This window comes from Peromyscus californicus, unplaced genomic scaffold (assembly GCF_007827085.1).
Source record: "Peromyscus californicus insignis strain IS unplaced genomic scaffold, ASM782708v3 Scaffold_23__1_contigs__length_62951481, whole genome shotgun sequence".
Classification (NCBI taxonomy): domain Eukaryota; kingdom Metazoa; phylum Chordata; class Mammalia; order Rodentia; family Cricetidae; genus Peromyscus; species Peromyscus californicus.
The window spans coordinates 51004365-51024834 of NW_026294534.1; the positions used below are offsets into that span (position 1 = coordinate 51004365).

Consider the following 20470-nt stretch of genomic DNA (forward strand, 5'->3'; position numbering starts at 1 on the left):
TTCCGGTGAGCATTTGCTGTGTTATCAAGACATCGAGAACTATCTGAGAACAATTTAAACAGACGTCCAAGATGCTAGGGGGATGGCCTTGGAGTTGCCATTTACTGCTCTAAAAACAAACAGCTGGCCTGTTGGTAGAAAGTTGTAGTTTCACAGATGTCTAAGAGGACGTGAGGGTTCGGTGAGATGTCTCAGTTGGTGAAGGCACTTGCTGATAAGTGGCCTGAGTTTGCTCACCAGGACTCACGTGGTAGGAAAAGGCCACCTCAGCCGAGCTGTCCTCTGACGTCCACGTGCACACTGTGGCTTGTCCCTCACTGCGACTACAGTGAGTGAAATAATGCTATTTGAAAGACATCAGGTGGACTGGCAGTCCTGTTTAGTTTATGAAAACATTATTATATTTTGTATACTAAAGCTGTGTTACAGAATTTATATTCATCTGCTATTAAAACTTCGGTCCCTTTATTGAGGATGCTAACTAGGCGATAAATTTCACGTGACCGAGAGACTCAGGATCTGTTGTTTCTTCAGGATGACGTACTGACGGTGATCCGCAGAGTGGATGAAAACTGGGCTGAGGGGATGCTGGCAGATAAAATAGGAATATTTCCAATTTCGTATGTTGAGGTAAGTTAATTTGTACCCTCTTGCATCATATTCAGCTTAGTTAGTAAATCTTAATTATGCAAAGGAGGCGTTAAGGGCTCCTCGTGGCACAGGGCACCGGCAGTGGCTTTGAAAGGCTCTGTGGTTGGATTAGAAGGACTTCCTTCCCGTGGCCTTGATGACTGAAGATCGTAAAATGTGATTCATTGTCTCACTTCTGCAAGCATCCCTGCGACTCGGTCCATCGCCTATGCCCATCTGATTCCTGCCTTCAGTGAGGATCAGAAACTTTGTAAAGCCCACGAAACGTGAGATGTTAATATATTCATTTTATTTGTTTACTCATTTCTTATTTTTTATTGTATTTATTTTGTGTGTGTTTGTGCGTGCGTGTGCACGTGTGTGTGTGTGTGTGTGTGTGTGTGTGTGTGTGTGTGTGTGTGTAAGCAGTAGGTCAGAGGACACCACTGGGGATCCATTACTTTGGGCCCAAAGGATGGAACTCTGGGGGTTAACTCAAGGGCGAGCACCTTTTATCCACCCTTGTTTACTTACTTCTTTCATAATCTGCCACATCATCAGAACTAGAATAGTGATTCCCAGGGTCGTTCTTTGATACTGAATGAATGACTCCTTCTTCGCCATACCCCAGTAATGTATTAGTCCCCTTTGTCATTAGTTAGCATTGTTCAGAAAGCTTTCGACCAAATCTGACTTAAGTGATATCTTTTTAAAGAGTATACAGGGAATTGCATACTCATATCACTCTCAACAAAATCAAATTTAAGAATGAAGCAGGGGTGGGGGGTGGGGGACACAGAGGGACAGACAGATGGGATGGGGGAGGGTGGGGGGATGGGACGGGGACGGTGGATGGGACGGGAGGACGGGAGAGATGGTTCAGCCAGTAAAGTATGCATGAGGACCTGAGTTTGATCCTGAACACCCACTTAAAGAAGATGAGCTCAACAATGCACACCTGCAATCCCGGCTATCATGGAACCATGGGGTTTGCTGGTGGCCAGCCTGGGCTCAGTAAGAGATTCTGCCTCCATAAGGCAGAGCAGAAATGGAGGAAGATGGCCAATGTCAGTCTCTGGCTTCCATATGTACACACGTCCGTGGGCACCCCTATGCAGACACACACACACACACACACACACACACAATGAGCTGGGAAGTTAGAGTTCAGAGCAGACACTCATTCCATCATATGCCCTGAAGTGTCAGCTGGTAATACGCATTTCTTGCTGAAAACAAAATTGAAGGCGTTCTTTGAAGAGCAAACCCACCGAAGCCCAAACAACCACTCCGGGTCGCCGAGGTCAAGGAAGACTTCTGGAAAGAAGCTGCTGTCTTGTGGATGTGTAAATAGATGTTAACTAGGAGAGATGAGAAGAGCATTTACTGTAAGCAGGAAGAACACCCAGGTGGAGAGGCCTGTGTATACAGAAGCCAAAAGGCAAGAGAGATCTCAGACCGTCTGGGGGAATTAAAGGCAGTTCTGCTGTTTAAAACATCAAAGTGTCTATCTTGAGCATGTAAAAACAAAACAAAACCTCAAATCACTTATCCCGCCATCTTTTTATCTGAGACGTTTGTTTTGTCAGGATTTGAAGGCTAACATGGCAAACTGTGTCACTGTAGACGGCACTCGGTGTCTTCCGTAGACGGTGAGATTGCTGGAGTTTCACAAACATAGACGTGTGTGCTGTGTATCCATGTAACCCAGGCTAGGTAGAACTCTCGAGTGCTGTCCACACATTTAGGTGTTCCTCTTTATTGAGATGTTTCCTCCTGCCTTAGAAGAAGACAGCAGAAAAAAAAAATACCCTTAACAAGCAACCCTTTCGGTAGAGTATTTGTGTACATCCTAATTGTGGGTTGTGGAAAACTACTGGCATCTCCAGGTATTTGAATAGTTACGCTAAAGTGCGTGAGCAAGCACAGCTTTTAGTAAAGATCCTGTCCTTACTTGCCAGGTGTTAGCACTGTTCATGCCGATGCTTGGCCTGGCGTGCCTGAAAGGTATTGCTACATGTTGTTTTTGTTGTTGTTGTTGACATAGGGCAGGTGTAGAATCGTTCAATAGGCATAAAAAGATCCACCCACAGAAAGGCCAGAGTCACTCAGAGTTAGTGGAGTCATAGGATTGTTTACTCGGACTTAAGTTGGAAAAGGCAAACTTCTACACAGGGAGAAAGTGTTTTCATCCCCCACCCCATGCCTGCCCCCCGCCCCCAGCTGTGAACGTTTTCCTTATTTGAACCAGAACCTTTCTAGTGAAGACATGAACCTAATCATCTGTCTGCCGGAGCCTGTGAACAGGCTTTGATGTCAAGCTGTCACACTGGAACTCCCTGTGGGGGAGCAGAGCGTCTGGGGCTGAGTGACACCTGGTTCAGCCTTCGGGGGCCTAAGTGGAGGCAGATTTCAATCACAGCCAGCCCAAACCCAGATCTCTCAGCTGTGGACAGTGTCTCAGGACAGTGTCAGATGAGAAAAAAAAAACAAAGTGTACAGACCAAAAAAAAAAAAAGAGGCTTTTCCCTAAATAATGCTTTTTCTTGCTCTGTTAACCTTTCCTGTTTGGCTGGCTTGAGAACACAGAGCATGCCCACTTTAAACACAGCTGTACTACAAAAGTTCACTTGTAGATTTTTTTTTTTTTTTTTTTTAAGGATGGGATGGGGCTGGGAACAGGACCTCTCTATGTAGCCCAGGCTGTCCTGGAAGTCACTGTGGAATTCAGGCTGACTTTGAACTCACCATCTGCCTGCTTCAGCCTCCTAAGTGCTGGGTTTATAGGTGTGTACCACCATGTTTAATATTTTTTTCTTGTATCTCATGAACCGACACATCGCCCTTAGTCTACCAGAGTATAGCAACGGTCAAATAAATGGCCATTGTCACCATGCACAATGACGGGATACTCTCAGAACTGAATTTCGAGTCTTCTCAGAACCATGTCTTTCCTTGCATGGTCCTCCTAGCAAACCCACTCCAAATCCTATCAAAGATTGACTAGAGGGCTGAGGATGAAGTTCAACAGATAGAGTGCTTGTCTAACATGCCTGAGTTTGAGCCCCGCACTGCGTAAAACCACTTACAGCGGTATACGCATGTCATCTCAGCACCGGGGAGAGGTGGCGGGAATACCCGAAATCCAAGTCTGAGTCTAAGTTGGAATATGTGAGACCCTGCCGTTTCCTTGGAGTTCCTGTCTAACTCTTATGACAAGAATTCTTGCTTAGGTGGTGGTGGCCCACGCATTTAATCCCAGCATTTGGGAGACAGAGGCAAGCAGATCTCTGTGAATTCAAGGCCAGCCTGGTCTACAGAGAGATTTCCAGGACAGGCTCCAAAGACACAGAGAAACCCTGTCTGGAAAAACTAAAAGAAAAAAAAAAATTCTTTTGCTTAAATCTGATTCATTCTTCCCTCTCAAGACAGTCTCTTATCAGGTCCCTGTGTGACCACACCTTCTAGGTTGTACATTGTGTTCTGTACAGACAGTCTCTTCTTTGACTTGAGCAACCTGTAAAGCACCTAGGGATAAGAGATTTTTATGGGAGCCCAGGGAATTCTTGAAGACACCACCCCAGGATACGTATCAAGGACTGATTTATAGTCAGAAGGAAGACATTAGTACCCTATTTCTCTTTCTTCAGATATGCCAATTGTCTGCAAAATCAATGGGAAGATTTTAGCAACCCCATTAAATCCGGGCTGACTCGCTTGGTTTTAACAGTCATTGGACAAGGATGGCATGATTCTCGGCAGGCAGAAAGTTTGGTTGAAGACGATTGCTACACATACGGACTTTGGGGCGTTTCTCAGTCGTTAGTGTAGATGAATATTGAACTCTACGTTTTTATTGAGTTTCTCCTTTGATTTTGATTCCCAGTCATTTGCTTGCAGTCTCGCTCAACCCAAGTTTTTAAACAAATAAGAAGCTGTTCAGCTCCTTGGCGTTTTGGTCGGAGGCAGTTTGAAGATGCACGCTCCTTCTGCAAGGATGGCATAGAGCGGGGTAGGAGTGACTTAGGAGACAGGTGTTCTTACATTTCTGTTCCTGACAGAAGGCAGGCTGTAGTCACTCTTTAGGCACCTTCAAGATGTCAATCTTGGGGTAGACTTTCCCTCAGGACTTTACCTAAAACACTCCCTCTCCCCTACACTTGCTTTTTCTCAACAAATACGGTGTGGTAGAGGGGGAGATTGGAAACCTGGAGCCAGGTGGCCAGGATGGGAGTGGTGGCCCGATCAGTGATTCTCTCTGTGACTGTGGGCCTTGTCTTCCCATTGTTAAAACTCATAGACCCCTAAGAGCGGAGCCTGGCCCTTCGCAGTACCTGTGATCACGTCAGTACTACTTCCTCACGGCCCCTTCTGCCTGTGATCTTTCTGTTGGGGTTTCTGTTGTAATGATTAACCACTCTTCCCCAGACCCCCTTCCCCCATCACAGTGGGAGTCCCCGAGGCAGTCCTTGAACTATATATACAGCTTATTGCAGTTCCCAGGGTTCTCATCAAGTGTGGCTCACGGCAGCCTCTCAGGAAATACCGCTTGAATGAATAGACGGACAGTCTAAAAAATCGGAGAGCAAACTTCTCGAAGCCCCAGCCAAACTAGTTTGTAGATTTTTGTCCACTTTGAATTTTTTTTAGCATGTACTCTCATCTTTTGCTGTCTGCCATATATTTTGTTACTGGTTCATCTTGTCATTACATTAGGAAGTTACATGCCCAGGAGCCATGGGGTAGATGTGTGTGACCCTGGTGAGGTCATTTGTTTTTCTAGCCCAGCTGGCCTCAAACTTGCAATGATTGCCCCCTGCCTCAATCCTAGGTTCACAGATAGGTGCCACCACATACAACCCTCCTGGGTGAGATACTTTCCTGCTTTTCATTTTTTGTTTTGTGTAACTAGGCCTCAGTTGGGTAGGTGTGACGGTTGGGTAGGTGTGGTGGCATATGTTTCTAGTCTAGACAGGAGGGTCAAGGGCTTTCAGGCCAGGCTGGGCTCCTAGCAAGACCCTGTCTCAAAGAAATAAAATGAAAACAGCAGCAACAAGTCCCTGAAAATAATAAATGAAATAAAAATAAAAATGTAGGCTGAGTATTTAACTCCTTTAGAATCTTCCCAGGCTAAAATAGTAATAACCATATGCTAGATTAAATCTGGAACTTATATTGTTAATAGAGAAAAAAAAAATTCCTGGTAGAAAGGGCATGGTTGGGGAATTGTTAGTCGAAGGTTGGGAAACTTCAGTTAAAAGGGATGAAGGCTTCAGGCTGTGGCTACACTGTGCTATCAGCTTTAGTGATGAGAAGTCGGATATGCTGACGTCCGCACAATTGGCTCCAGCGGGGACTCCTAGTACCTCCCTTGGTTCTGTAAAGTCTGGGCTGTTGTTCTTGTGTCTAAGGTAAGAAGTGGAGGTTTGAGTGCAGGGTTTGATGTTGCCAACGTGATCTCAATAGAGCTAAGAATGGCATTGTTGACTTTATTATCGTTGACTTTATTAAAGCCTCTTGAGAGAGAGTAATAATAGCAGAAGGGCACAATCATAGCCTTTAATCTGATGATCAAAGAGTTGATTGAAGTATATAAAAAGATTTTCTATCGTTTGTGTCTTTGATGTTTTTCCCTTTAAAATGAAAAAAAAACATAATCAATGTTTATGAAAGAAATTTAGGGAAATTGTTAGAAAGTTAGAAGGAGAATTACTGTATTGATTAGCGTCCAAGTTTCTATTGCAGTTCTGAAGTCAGCTTATTTTTGTAAGTAAAATTTAGAGATCCATGCGAGAAACCAGTAAGAGAGAATTACTGTGTCCTCAACACCATCCTTTCTTTTAGTTCTGACTGACTGGGTGCCTTGGGTGTGCTTCTGGCAGCTTGTCTCCCCACAGGCATGGGGGGCCACATCCCGTGGTGTGGGTGTGGTCCCAGCCTCACACAGGTAGTTGTTGCTTGTATTTCTGCCGAAACCATGAAAGGAAAATGAGCTTTGATTTCTGTAGCAGAGTTTGGGAGCATTGTCCTGTGAGCTCCACTGGCAGTTCTATAGTCAGTGTGGCCAAAAAGAGACTTGCTTAGGTTTGGTGAGGAGGTTATATAGGGAAGTTCATGCACCATCTGTCATTCAGAAGCCACCTTCTAATTTAATGTTCCCATCAGGAGGGCATTCAGGGAGTGGGGAGTCCAGAGATCAGTTAATGTTGATTGAGTTCTCACTGCGTGAATGGATGGTTTGCGATACCCCGGGCAGTTTTATAGGACATACAAGTGCAGATCTCCTGGTGAGCTTTAATCAGAGCCTTGGATGATGACCAAATGTGACTATCTAATATTATCTAATATCGACCGTGATTCCCCGAAGGATCCCAGATTCTTCATCCTGGCCATTCCTCTGCCAGGGACAAGGACGTGAGCCAAGTGTGGCTGCTTGTTTTGGAGTCACACTTTGGGACAGCTGGCTTGAGTACCTGGGATGTTTCTTTGCCAGTGTCCCTATAGAAAAATCACCCTTTCTTCAAGATCCAAGTAGATTCAGGCAGTTCTTAGGAAGCCTTTCTTTCTGATTCTTCCATTCAGCAAGATACATCTTATGAAACCCAATCCAAACATGCGTCACTTCTGTAATACTAACTTCGTACCATCCCTTCAGGCCCGGCATGGGTTATGGCTCTGGGAATGAATGGGTGGGGATGATTCACTTTTTTCCTGGTTCCTTTGAGAATGCAGTCCCATACAGAATATTATTTAAACATTTTACTCCTATAATATTATCATAATCTAGAAAACATGGAGAGGAAATGAAGAAGCTTCAGTGCATCATGTAGAAAACTAAATAAACATTCCTCCTTTTTTTCTTCATGTTTTTATGATATTACATTGTTTTGTCTCTCTCCATGTAATTGTAGTACTAAAACTAATGGATTTTAACTACATAATAGGTGGACTATGACTTATTTATTTTTACCACTTTACCATTTTAGACGAGTGTTTTGTTTAGGGTAGTTGCCGAGTGACTTGGTCTCTTGTCTCACTTACTTCAGAAGACATGTGATAACTAGCCTTCCTAATGGTACACAAAACCACCATTACTGTCCAGCTTTGCTGAAGTGTACAGAGATTTTTACTTTTCATAAAAATACAAAGCCATTCTAAGTTCTAGCATGTGAAAGGTTCATTTTCAGAATGATTAATTACTCATCTTCAAAATCTGAGGTTGCCTTTGTTAGAGCAGAATTACAAATTTGTCAAAGCCATAATATTTTGATATGTGTTAGCTTTATTTTTAAAATAGTTTTGTAATATTGTCATATACATCCTAAATGTTGCTGGCAACTAAGGGTTTACTAATCAAAAGTGGATTCGACTTGATCTCATATGGAGAAGACCTAAAGGGTTTCTTCCTGTTTTTCTTGGCAGTATAGGTATGTTGTGTAGAGAGGGCTTGAACAGAACCATTCTGATGATACAATCATTGGGAGAAAAAAACCTTGTCTGTAGTGCAGTAGGGTGCTCCAGAAGAGTTTTTCCCTGGGTGTTGTAAAGCGGTGTGCCTTTTTATGATACAACTCTCCCGTCGGTGCGCACCCGGGACACACACATGCTGTGCGGGGCGTCTCTGTGAGCTGAGAAGCCGTAGACAAACGTGCTGTCTCTGTGCTCATCACCATTGCTTCTCTTCTTTTGTAACCCTTCCTCGTTCACCCCTGCACATCCCCAAGGCCTCACACTGTAGGAATCTAGGACAGGGGGAGTGCCTGCTCACTGATTTATTAACTGAGTACACATTGCTGTGGAATTTCTGTCTGTGTGTCATTTCTCATTGACTAATTTTACTTAGAATTTAATGACAATTCCATGCCCTTTCCCTCTTGGGATATATATGTATTTCCTCTGTTGTGTTCCTATGTCTGGTAATGAGGTTCTGGAAAATAAAAATGTATGGTTGGAATGGATCCTCCTTGTTAATAGGTGTTTCTGATTTATGATGTGTGTATGTGTATAAAATAGAAACACATACAGACTGCAGGTATTGCCAGCTCCTCCAGGACATGGGCGTCAACTGATCTCAGTCCCCAAGTTGTGGGCTGGTCTCTCTTCCCAGCACTGTGATTAGCTGTGGATGGGTTGCTCCGGAACGAGTGGGCTCCAGCACCTCCCGAGTCCTGACTGGGGTTAGGGGTTGTGCTGGCATCTGTCTTGTGAGCTCTGCTGTGGTGTGACCGTGAGCTGTTTCTCCTGCTTATGACTTGCTGTCTTCCCCAGGGCTCTCGTCCTCTAGGAATCTGATCACATCATGTGTCTTTTCTGCGATGCATGCCACTTATTTTCTTTCCCTTGGTTTCCCCCCCCCCCCCCCCCCCCCGTAATATTGAGAGCATGATCTGCTTTGGCTCTCGTGAAAAATCCGTTACGTGATTACACTCACCTCTGCTTGTGGCTCGAACCCCCCGCCCTCCCCGCCCTCCCCCCCCTCCACTCCCTCCCAGTCTTGGCTTGTTTGTCTCTGTAGTTAGTTCTTGGCTCCCCCGGGCCTGAAATCGACATTCTGGTTGTCACTAGCTCCTTTTCTTAGCTCTTCTCCTGTCCCCCGGATAGCATCTACCACTATTTTTGATCTCCTTTATGATCGTTGCCCTTTTCATTTCCAAGGTGTTGGTTGGCTAGCTGTCTTGGAACACGCAGCAAGGTCTTCCGTTAGCCTGTGATCCAGAGTGCCTTGCAGTTTCCTTCCTATAGCCGCCATTCTCTTCTTGGCCCTCCATAAAGCATAGGCCACCCCAGCATGACCCCAGATGACTTCTGTGCTCGACCTCCAAATGGTTTTGTTATAATTGCTTGGTCAGGCATAGACTCGGGAGATTTTCTTAAAGCTGATTCTCTAGCTTTCTTTTTTCTGAACAGAACGTCAGCTGACAAGGCCAAGCGGTTGCTCTCTGAAAGGCTCCTGCACTCTCCCTGGGTCACCAGACGGGTCCATCACTCACTGTTGGTCTGTCTGGCCTTTATGGACTCACCTGCCTGTGCTCTGCAGACATGTGAATGTGTGTCTTCCATCGTTAGTGTTCGGAACCTGTTCGTTTCTGAGGACCTCATTTATCATGAGTCAGAGAGGTGTGTGCCTCTCTCTCATCCAGGGCTGTGCTTGGCTTATAATAGTCACTGGACAGCAACAAACTCCAAAACTGACAGAATGAATTCAACTCTCCATTTGTTTTGAGTCTAGGTCACTCATGGCCCAGGGGCTCTGGACCCGACTCAGAGATCTGCCTCTTGGGTATTCTGAGGGGGGCATTTGTGTTTGGGGTGAGGAAAGGTGTACTTAGAAATAAAACTTTACAGTTCGTTAAATCCAACTTCATGTTCCATAAGAGAAATTGGAGGCATGTACAGAAAAAGTGACTTGCCTGAGGCCACAGAGTAAGTGACTTGTAAGCTTGGACTCTGGGTCATTAGAATAATACTTATTTGGACTGGATTTTACAGGTTGCAAAACATGTTAGCCCATACTCACCCCTGTGTGAGGCACTCAGGAGCGACGCTACCTTTACTTTTATACAGCTAAGAAGACTGAAGTCAGGATAGCAAGAGCCGACTCAGGGTGGCTCAGCCAGTGAGCACAGAGAGCGGACCCTAGGCTAACCCAAGTTCAAGGCTCTCCCTGTGGTTTTTCTCTGACAGTTCCTGCTTCATTGGGTTTTCAATGGCATGGATCTTTCCCTTCAAAATAAGAAAGCTGAGAAGGAAAGTTCTGGTTTATTTATTTAAGTTTTCACAGCTGAGCCCAATAGAAGTGAAGGCCGTCATGATAAACTAGGAGTTGCTCACTGACCTTCAGGCCCACTTGAGGGGTGCCGGCTATTTTGCAAACCCCCCTTTCCATAGCATGACTGTTGCTTGTCCTCCTGCTGCTTACATAAGTGCTTCTTGTCCTTAGGATTTCTCAGGGCTCAAGGAGCTTCAGAACTACAGGCTTTGTGAGGTCAAGGGTAGTTCAAGAGGTCGGGGGGGGGGGGGGGTAGCCTTTGGTGGATAGCTTCCTTTGGCATGGCCTCTTTCCCCTTAAGTGCTTTCAAGAGACTAGAGCTGGGCTACCAGCACCCACACATCATTGCCAAGCAAGCCGAGAGGTGGCCAGTGCCCACAGACATTGGATGTGAGTACTTGATTGACCTCAGGCTCAGATACCTAGTACCATTTTAGGAGTGAAAGCAGGACCTCGAACGTGTGTCTTGGTGTATTGTTCGTACTAGTTATATGTTGAAATGATACTATTTTGTTTATATTGGGCTAGATAAAATATACTATTAAGACTATCTAATAGCTTTTTCTCTCTATTCTTCTAAATGTAGCTATTTGGAAAATTACCTGTTAGATTTATATTAGACTTAAGTGGCCTAGTGTTGGCCCAGAGGCAGACTTCACTTCTGATAATTCTAAGCCTTTTTTTTTTTAATTCATCACAAACATTCGTAGAGGCTTAAATGGCGTCCTAGCCTCGGGAAGGCTCTCTTACTAATTTTATAAAACTCCTAAGTAATCAGTCCTCTTGGTCATTCCTCTCCTCGGTGTAAGTCTTATAAATGAAAGTTAAGCTTGCTTTTTCCATTTGGGCAAACACAAAAACTCGGTACCCAAATTGAGGGGCTCAAACTAGAAGACTAATGGGGATCTGAACTCCTGATGTGGTTATTTCAGCAGTGTTTGCAAAGGACAGTGATGTGAGGCAAGAAGTTGGAAGTGGGCTTGCGTTTCTGTCATGGTTTCTCCAGAGTGTTGGACCTGTCCGGAGGAAGAGAGGGTGGACGTAGAACTATGCTGGGATGTTGAGGTGCTGCCTTGGTGAGCTGGGTTTCTAAAGGCTATTTTCGCAGCAAAGAGGGAGGGGTAGATTGTTATTTCAGCAGTGATGGGACAACTGCCGGGCTGTGTGAAATAAACCTGTTCCTGTCCCTGCCACATCATCCTTCCCACTAGCCCATGCCACAGAGATGGATGAAGAAGTCGGATTAGAACGCTAGAAAAAAAACAGAGTTCTTTCAAAAGTTAACTCTGAGATCATTTTTCTTTGAGACAGTCTCATTATGCACAGTAGATAGTAGTATAATTTGGCCTAGAACTCTCTGGATAACCCAGCCAGCCTTGAACTTTCAAGCATCCTGTTTCAGCTTCCAAGTGCTGGGGTTATAAGCCTGCATTACCACACCCAGCTGTAATAGGAGCTTGAGAATATGATATTTAGTTGAATTGCTATAATAGAAAATATTGCTATGTTTGGAATATAGAATAAAATTTTATTTATAAAATAGTAATATGAACCAATATTTCAATTTAGACATGTACACAAATGCATATAAAAAGTCACATATATTAAAGAGTAATTTATTTATATAACAGAATATTTATAATACAAATTGTAAAAAAAATCAAAAACCTAATAGAACTATAGATAAAGTATGTAAATAGGAAACATTACAAAAAGAAAAAATCTGTTCAATCTCATTGAGAGAAATACAAACTAAATAATATGAAACAATTTCTTTCAACTAGCAGAGACTTGAACAATGATTTATAAGGTTAATATTTGGAAAACAGCATAAAATGGTGAAGATTGAGACTTCGGGATTCAATGTGACTACTTTTTCAAACGTTTTTAAATGTACACATTAATGTAACAGTTTCAACTTTGGGAATTTACCCCAAGGATATGCCGCTACCAGCATGTCAGCAATATAGTAAATGATGTCATTTCCTGTATAATGGTAGAAAGCCATGCCTGCTCCTGTGGGCGTGGGAAGATGCTCACGAGCTGTTAAGTAACAAAGTGCTTTGCCTGGGTCATCTGTGGTAAAGATCAGGAAACTAGGTGCATCTGTGGCAGCAGTACTTAATTCATAGATGGTTGTGCTGTAAACCTCTAAAATATAAATGCATCCGGAAAATAGATTGGGAAAATAGATTGGGAAAAGCTTTGGTGTTTTACCTCATAATATTCTGTACCATTTACTTCATTTTAAAAGGTAACTAATTACCTTTTTTTTCTTTTGAGATGGAGTCTCACTCTGTAATGGCTTGGAAATCACTGTGTAGACTGGGCTGTCCTTGAACTTGTGACATTTCTCCTTCCAGACTGCCCACCCCCACCCCAGTGTCACAATCACAGGTGTGAGCTACCAGGACTGCCTGTTTAATTACTTTTATAATATACTTTATGAGTTTTATTTGCCTTTGGGAAGAAAAAATTTCAGTAATATTCTACTCCAGTGGATTATAAATTACAGCAGTTTCCCCTCAAACTTACTTGTATAATATCCAAAAGCTGGAGACTTACTCTTGTATAAGAGTTCTTATGAAATAGAGCCTATCAAAACTATTTTCCCTTTAGGGGAAAATGCTGCTTTGTCCTTTAAAAGGCCATATTCTCTTTAGCAAAGAAGTCAACCAGACACAAATACATTTTAATATTGCCTAGGATGTGTTGTGTTTATTAACATTATGTTATCAATGTTTCCTCTCAGATTTATTTCAGGCTCTTCCTCAAAACATAGAAAAGAAGGCTGGGAATATAGCTCAGTGGCATAGCACTTACCTCATATGTATAAAGCCCTGCATTCAATCCGCAGTACCACAGAAGTAAATAAATTAGTTAAATAATAGGAAAAATATAAAAGTGCATGAGAAACTTAAGATCAGAAAATCTCTTTAGATCCTTCCAGTTAGCTCTAGAATGCTGAACTGTGCCCCACCTGAGTCTTATCTGAGGCCTTTACCACATGCTGAAAAGAAGATCTTTTAGGGCATGCGTTTATTTTGCATGTGATGAGTGCACTTTTAACTTTAAAGGTCATGGTGAGATAAATGTCAGGGGAAGCCCACGCCCACTGAGCTCAAGCAAAACATTCATAACTTTTCTCAAAATTTCATTAAAAGTTGCCAGGCCCTTGGCTCCCTGTTGTTACAAAGGCTAAGTTATACTCACAACAGAAGGCCTTTTAGATTTCTGCCCAATTTACCTAACACGCCATGCTGTAACTTTTCATTTTATGATTTTTCTCTGGAATTTAGAAAAAAGTAAGGAGCCGCGCTACTGATACCAACCTCTGCCATTCCAGAAAAATCTAAAGTAGTTTTAAAGGATGACGGCATCTTGCTAACAGACATTACTGTCACGTGTAGAAATGCAATGCAGGGGAAATAAAGTAGGTTGTCTAGAGGGCTGGAAGGGAAACAGGAGATCAAGCCATATCCCTTCAAAGGGAGAGAGCGAAAGAGACGTGAACGTTGTTGGCCTTCTTGTATTTACTCACTGGCCAGTGAGGAGTTGTGATCAGTCACTGAACAATGGCTACCTCGGGCACAGAGTTGGCCAACAGCTGTGCTAAAACTAGAATTGTGGGCCTTTGCCAGCTCACTAGTTCCACCACACCCTGTGAGGTCTACGTGCATACTCATGCTTTGCAAACAACTGTGTTATTCTGTGTGAGGCTTTGTGCCCACCAAACAATATGTCCATCCCCTCTCCCCAGCAGCATAAATCTATTGGAAGGTAAGAGGGAGAAATGTTGATGGACAAGTATAGAATTAAACACATAATGGGGTCCTCTTTCTTTAAGAAAGAGCATTTGATTCATCAAGTAACTTGGATAAACAGCCAAAGGCAGTTGAGCAAAAGATGCTAGATGGAAGAGATAACAGAAAGCATGCCCATTGTTTTCTTGTCAGTTTATAAATTCCTTCAGGGGCCTGGAGAGATGGCTCAGTGGTTAAGAGCACTGGATGTTCTTCCCGAGGACCTGGGTTCAATTCCCAGCACCCACATGGCAGCTCACAACTGTCTGTAACTCCAGTCCCAGGGGATCTGACACCCTTATAAAGACATGCATGCAGGCAAAACACCAATGCATGTAAATTAAAAATAAATAAATCATTTTAAAAATAAAAAAAACTCCTTCAGACTGTTTCTCTCCATCTATAATCTCCAGCATCTAGCAATTCACTCAGCATACAGTGTTCTCAAGTTGTACTTACTTAATAGAGGGTGGATGTGGATAAAGACATGAGGTACTCAGTCTTATTTTCATGACAAACTAGCAAGACATTTACATCCGAGCACAGGATGTGGAAACCAGCAATGTTAACATGGTATTAATTATAACTGATACTTGGCTAGGTGAAACTCTGACAAGATTCACAATATTTTAAAGCAGGTGGTCAGGTGAGATGTTTCAGCAGGTAGAGAGAGGTGTTTGCCACCAAGCTTGATGACCTGAGTTTGGTTCACAGGACCCAATATCCTAGTCACATCTTAATCAGCCACCTCTTCCTGACGTTCATCTACTTGTTGGTAAGGGAAGACTGCCTATTCTGGAAACTGTATCTCATGCACACTCTTTTCAAAGGCTAAAAGAAGATGCTTATGTTCGAAAAAGGTTTGCCCTCCTAATTATGTCAGACAGAGCTTCTGACTTGAGTCCCCATGGAGCCACAGGAACAAATTACCAGTCGATTTACAGTCATCTGTGGACACTCTAGGCTACCAGGCTGCAGTTAACCCTGCTTTTCGGCTGTGGGAAGCAGGTTCTATTTCCTCTTTAAATATTGACCCAAAGGATTTCTTCTTTCCTAATAGGGAAGTCTCATCGATAAGGTGAGAACACATGGTTTGAACAATTGAGGTGGATGGAAACAAACAAACAAAAAACATTAGATGATGTTACTTTGTATAAAGCCAGTCCTGCGGTGCTGAGTGTCATGTTGGGGGAACCTCCATTGTCCCTAACAGTACCTTTCAGAAGTATGTGGTTCCTTTTAAGTTCCCTATATTGCATTCTCAGTATTTTTGTGCATTTTGGAGTTTCTCATCAGAGGAGTTTCTAATATATGCAGCCTTTTATCATCGAAGCCTTTCCGGAAATGTTTTGTTTCACCTCAGGGAAAACAGCCTCATGTTCCCTTCTTTCCTGCTGATCTTATCCGTCTAGCTCACGGGCTTTGTCCCCGTGTGCTCTTACTTTACCCAGAGACTTCAGATAGACTGAGTTAGAGTGCCAGCAGGGCTGGAATTTCAGCTCTTACCTTGCACGATTTTGTGCACGATTTTGAGCGCATATGATGATAACCGGCAAACGGTCTGAGGAAGGGAAAAAAAAAAAAACTGGCAAGAATTTCAACCTGCTTTTGTGAGATTTTTCCCCAAAAATATACAGAGAAAAACAAGGGAAGTTAACTTGTTTGGGGGCACACCACCTGGGTGTTGCATGGTTTTCGTCTTTATTTCCTTGTTTGCTGGTACCAAGTTGTTCTTTCAATGTTCAGCTCTGAGCCCGTCGTCATTTGGGACCGGCGTTCAGGCAGATGAATAATACTTGGATTCTCTTTCCATTGCCCTTCCCTCAATTTCATCAGTGAGCTGAACTCTTTTATTACTGACAAATGCCCAAATTAAACATCCCCCAAATTCTTAGAAACATGTCTTTATCTTTTCGGTCTTACGTTGGAACTATTTATTTTTAAGTTCAAAACTACCTGTGGCATAGAGACAGCGAGGTCCCCTTATGAAGACGTTTCGCATAGAAGAAACGTAGCTTGCATCTGCGTTAACATAGTGGCTTTGGATTCTAGATTAAAACACTTGGGGAAAAGAATTCTCACTGAACCCCTGAGAGCAGTCTAACCTTGTGTGTGTTCTTGATTCTTGTTCTGGTTGCTTCTGCAGTTTAACTCGGCTGCCAAGCAGCTGATAGAGTGGGATAAGCCTCCGGTGCCGGGAGTCGACACCGCAGAATGCCCGTCGGCGACAGCAGCGCAGAGCAGCTCTGCCCCAAAGCACTCGGACACCAAGAAGAACACCAGGAAGCGACACTCCTTCACCTCCCTCACCATGGCCAACAAGTCTTCCCAGGCGTCCCAGAACCGCCACTCCATGGAGATCAGCCCTCCTGTGCTCATCAGTTCCAGCAACCCCACAGCCGCGGCTCGCATCAGCGAACTGTCCGGGCTCTCCTGCAGCGCCCCGTCTCAGGTAACCAGGGGCCAGGGTCCGCGCGGCAGGGTCAGCTTTCCCCGCTGCCTTCTGCACGCTTGTCTTAGTGACTCTTCTCGCTGCTGTGATAAAAACACCTGACAGGAGCGACTTGAGGGAGAAAATTGGTCATCGTGGCTTACAGTTCCAGAGAGATGCAGTCCACCCTGATGGGAAGACAGGACAGGAGACTGATCACTCACCTTGCACCCATGCCTAGGAAGCTTAGCGCACACAAGAGGTGGGGTCCAGCTGCCAAGCCTCAAGGCCCACTCCCAGTGATCCATTCCGTCTAGCTCCGGTCTCCTAAAGATCTTATAACATTCCCAAACAGCACCTCCGACTGGCGACCGGGTGTTCAAACACAGGAGCCTATGGGTGATATTTCACAGGCAAAGCATAACAGTACTGTAAGTAGAAAAATGGAGACGGGAAAGCTAGCTTGAGCGTATCATTCCCCAACGAAGGACTCAGAGGCAGTATTCGAACCCGCAAAGTGTGTAAAATAATGCTATCCATTTCACAGGCATTCACTCAGTTTCGCAACACCACCCAATGCTATCCTGGGAGGTCTCTGGTCACGATCACAGTAGTTTGATGCTCCCATCTCCAGCTTCTCATGCCTTGGTACTTAGGCCTCCCATCCAAACCATAGAGCAAGAAGACAAATGAGAGAACATTCGACTTAGAAACTGACCATTGCAGTTTTGAAAATCTCCCTAATTCATCAAGACTCAGGACTGTCTTAAAACATGGCCATGTGTTATTTGCGTGTTAAAAACTTGCGTGTCGATTGCAAGCATTCACTCACCCGTTTGGCAATTGATTTGTTGAATGTTTTATTATTAGACTCTTGGGCACGGTGTGTAATGAGATCTACATGGGATGCAGGCGTTCCGTATGGAGGCCTCCTTCTGGTCTACCGTGGCTCTAAGTGTGGTCCTTGCCCTGTGGGAAATGATAACTATGTCATTATCGACTCAGAGAACAGCTGCATTTCTCCCAATCTGGAGGTCAGAGAGCAATTTCCAAAGAGGCCAGACACAGCAGGAAGAATTGCTGTGTAGGCTTATATATCATTTTATTTATTCCATGCAGATTTTATCCCACAATGTAGCTTTGGGTTGCTTTTCCTTAAAATATAAAAATGAAATTCCCACTAAAGAAAAAAACAAAGTAAAAAACAAAACAAAACATAATCCTAATCCTAATCCTGAAGACGTTTATTTAATAAGTTTTTTTTTGTTTTTTTTGAGACAGGGTTTTTCTGTGTAGCTTTGCACCTTTCCTGGATCTCGCTCTGTAGACCAGGCTGGCCTCAAACTCACAGAGATTCGCCTGGCTCTGCCTCCCGAGTGCTGGGATTAAAGGCGTGTGCCACCACCGCCCGGCTTAATAAGTTTCTATATGGCACTGCAGACTACAAATTGAGCATTCCTGGTTAATTTTATGAGAAGTTGGTTTTTCTTATCTGTTTGATTTGACATCTCTGGATTGACACAGCAAGTCAGGAATTAAATGTATTTACTCCTAATGGGATTATGGGCTTTTTTGGGGGGGAGGGGGCTCCTAATGTATTTATTATTTATTTGTTTGTTGTTTTGCAAGTGACAAGGTTATAGAACTTTTGGTTTTCGTGAAGGAAAATAGAGCATACACAGATACGTGAACATGAGTGCTAGGATGGTAGGGGGTCTTCATTTTGCTTACTGATAACATTGCATATGGCATGCATCAGCCGGCACTCAAATTCTTGTTCAAGCGATGAGTCGCTTGAAAACTAGATGGAGAGAAAAACGCTGTTGCCTTTCATATAACCAATGGTCTCATGAAAATAGACGCCGGGCCTGGAGAGTTGGCTCAGTGGTTAAGAGCACTTGTTGTTCTTGTGAAGGACCTAGGTTTGATTCCCAGCACCCACATGGAGGCCTATCACTTCCTCGGGCACCAGGCATGCATGTGGTGCACGGACATGTGTGAAGGCAGAGCATTCATGTGAATAAAATAAATCTAAAAGAAAAAAAAAGAATGAAAGAAAAGACATGGGTCTTAGATCAGAGCATGAAGTTGGGTTGGAGATCAGAGTACACGTCCTAAGTGAACTGGGGAGACTCAGAATGGATTTTTGAGTAAGGGTTGGTAATGATCCACTAGCAGAAAAATCAATCGTTTTGAATGAGTTTGTTTTGGGTGCGTGACACCAGCCACATTGGCACAGTGAGATTTTCCTGACGTAGATTCGAGCTCTTGTGAGGCATGTTGACAGCCTTGAATGGGAAGAGCTTTAAAATAGTGGACTGTGGGTTTTTTTGGGTTTTTTTTGGTAGTGGAGAAAGTTAAAAGGAAAAGAAAGGTGACCAGCGAAGGGTTGCGTCCTGTGGAGCGCGCAGCAGTCAGGTGTCGGCACGTCTGACGCTGCCACGCCTGACGCTGCCACGCCACAGCTGGGGGGGGGGGGGAAGGCTGTGAAAGTGGGCGATGTCTGTTTGAGACTGAGTAGTTTGGGAAACAAGGCTCTGTCTGTTTTCTTGAAACAGTCCCCCTTCCCTTATCCCATCCCCCCCCCCCCACTTCTGTAACCAGTGGGTTGTTTTCAGTGGTGGCGTGTTGCCTCGGGGAGAAGTTATTTCTAGCCGAGGATGGGAGGTGTGTGAAGTGCCCGCCTGGCTCTCCCGCTGAGGTTTACAGAAAACACCACTTATCTAGGGCACCGTGAGCTTCAGAGGGATCCTCAGTCCACAAGGAAGCTTTGAGTGTGTGAGTGGGTACCACCTGCTCCACAGGCACACACACACTGTCCTTATCACGGAGATGAGCGCATGCCAGGGAAATGGCCACTGGCAGGCTGTTCAAACCAGCCTACCCCAGGAGATGCTGTCTGTCCCTGAATCTGTCTTTGCCACTGGCACGAAGTCTTCCTTTTCCTTACTCACGCTCACCTTTAGCTTAAATTTTCTTTTATTCAGTTTTTTCCTCTCAGTGTATTAATTAGGGTTTGACTGGGTTACAATTACTAGAAAATAAAAAGAAACAGACCTAAACAAGTCCGTATCCATTTGTCTCTCTCACCTGAATGAGATCTCATAGATACAGCTGCAGGGACAGTTGAGTGCTGGTATAATGGTACTTAGAAAATGAGGTGACTTGGGCCACACCTCTGCATCGAATGAGAAGTCCATGTCTTCGTGCCGTAGGTGACAACTTAAAGATCTCACTGTCATATCCAGTCTCCATCAGTAGGATGGCCAAGTGGCAGAGGGTCAGAGGGTGTTGAATGAGGACTGAACTAGAAGATGACCTCTCTGAGCTGTGCCAGGCAGGTGGATCCCCAACACACATGTTCACGGGTATCTGAGGCTGATATCTGTCCAGCACATGAAGACATGTGGTCTGCCCCTGACCATAGCCATGATACTTCTACTTGTACCATCCAGAGGTGTGATTCATAATGTCAAGTGTTTCTGAGGCATTTTTATATTGCCCTTGTCCTCGGGAGAAGCAAGAAGGCCCATCTGATTGCCCCCTGTTTTCCGTCCCCAACTCTTCCCATTTCCCTAGCTCTTGTACAAGGGACTGACTAGTGTTTGTGGTTCCGTGGGGAAACGGGTGCTGGCCAACTGTATCGCTCTATATGCTGGAGAACAAGAGACCCTCCCACCCACCGGGATATCTACTCTTGCCGTGTCTGCAGCATCAAGTAGTACCCTCAACGTGCTGCAGCTGTATCCGCCCTGCAACCCGAGTGCCAGGGATCAAGTCCTGGGAGGCCCTGAAATGACCTAAATAACTCAGTTTCTTTCTAGTAAATTAATCTCG

General features: G+C 44.2%; 1 protein-coding gene across 1 annotated transcript in view; it reads left to right on the plus strand.

Moving 5' to 3' along the window:
* Sh3rf1 (SH3 domain containing ring finger 1) overlaps positions 1-20470 on the plus strand; it is a 164491-nt gene that overhangs the window by 106219 nt on the left and 37802 nt on the right. Inside the window, exons 4-5 of the mRNA XM_052752344.1 lie at positions 535-630; positions 16349-16654. Coding sequence (XP_052608304.1) covers positions 535-630; positions 16349-16654 — 402 coding nt within the window. The remainder of the gene's footprint in view (positions 1-534; positions 631-16348; positions 16655-20470) is intronic.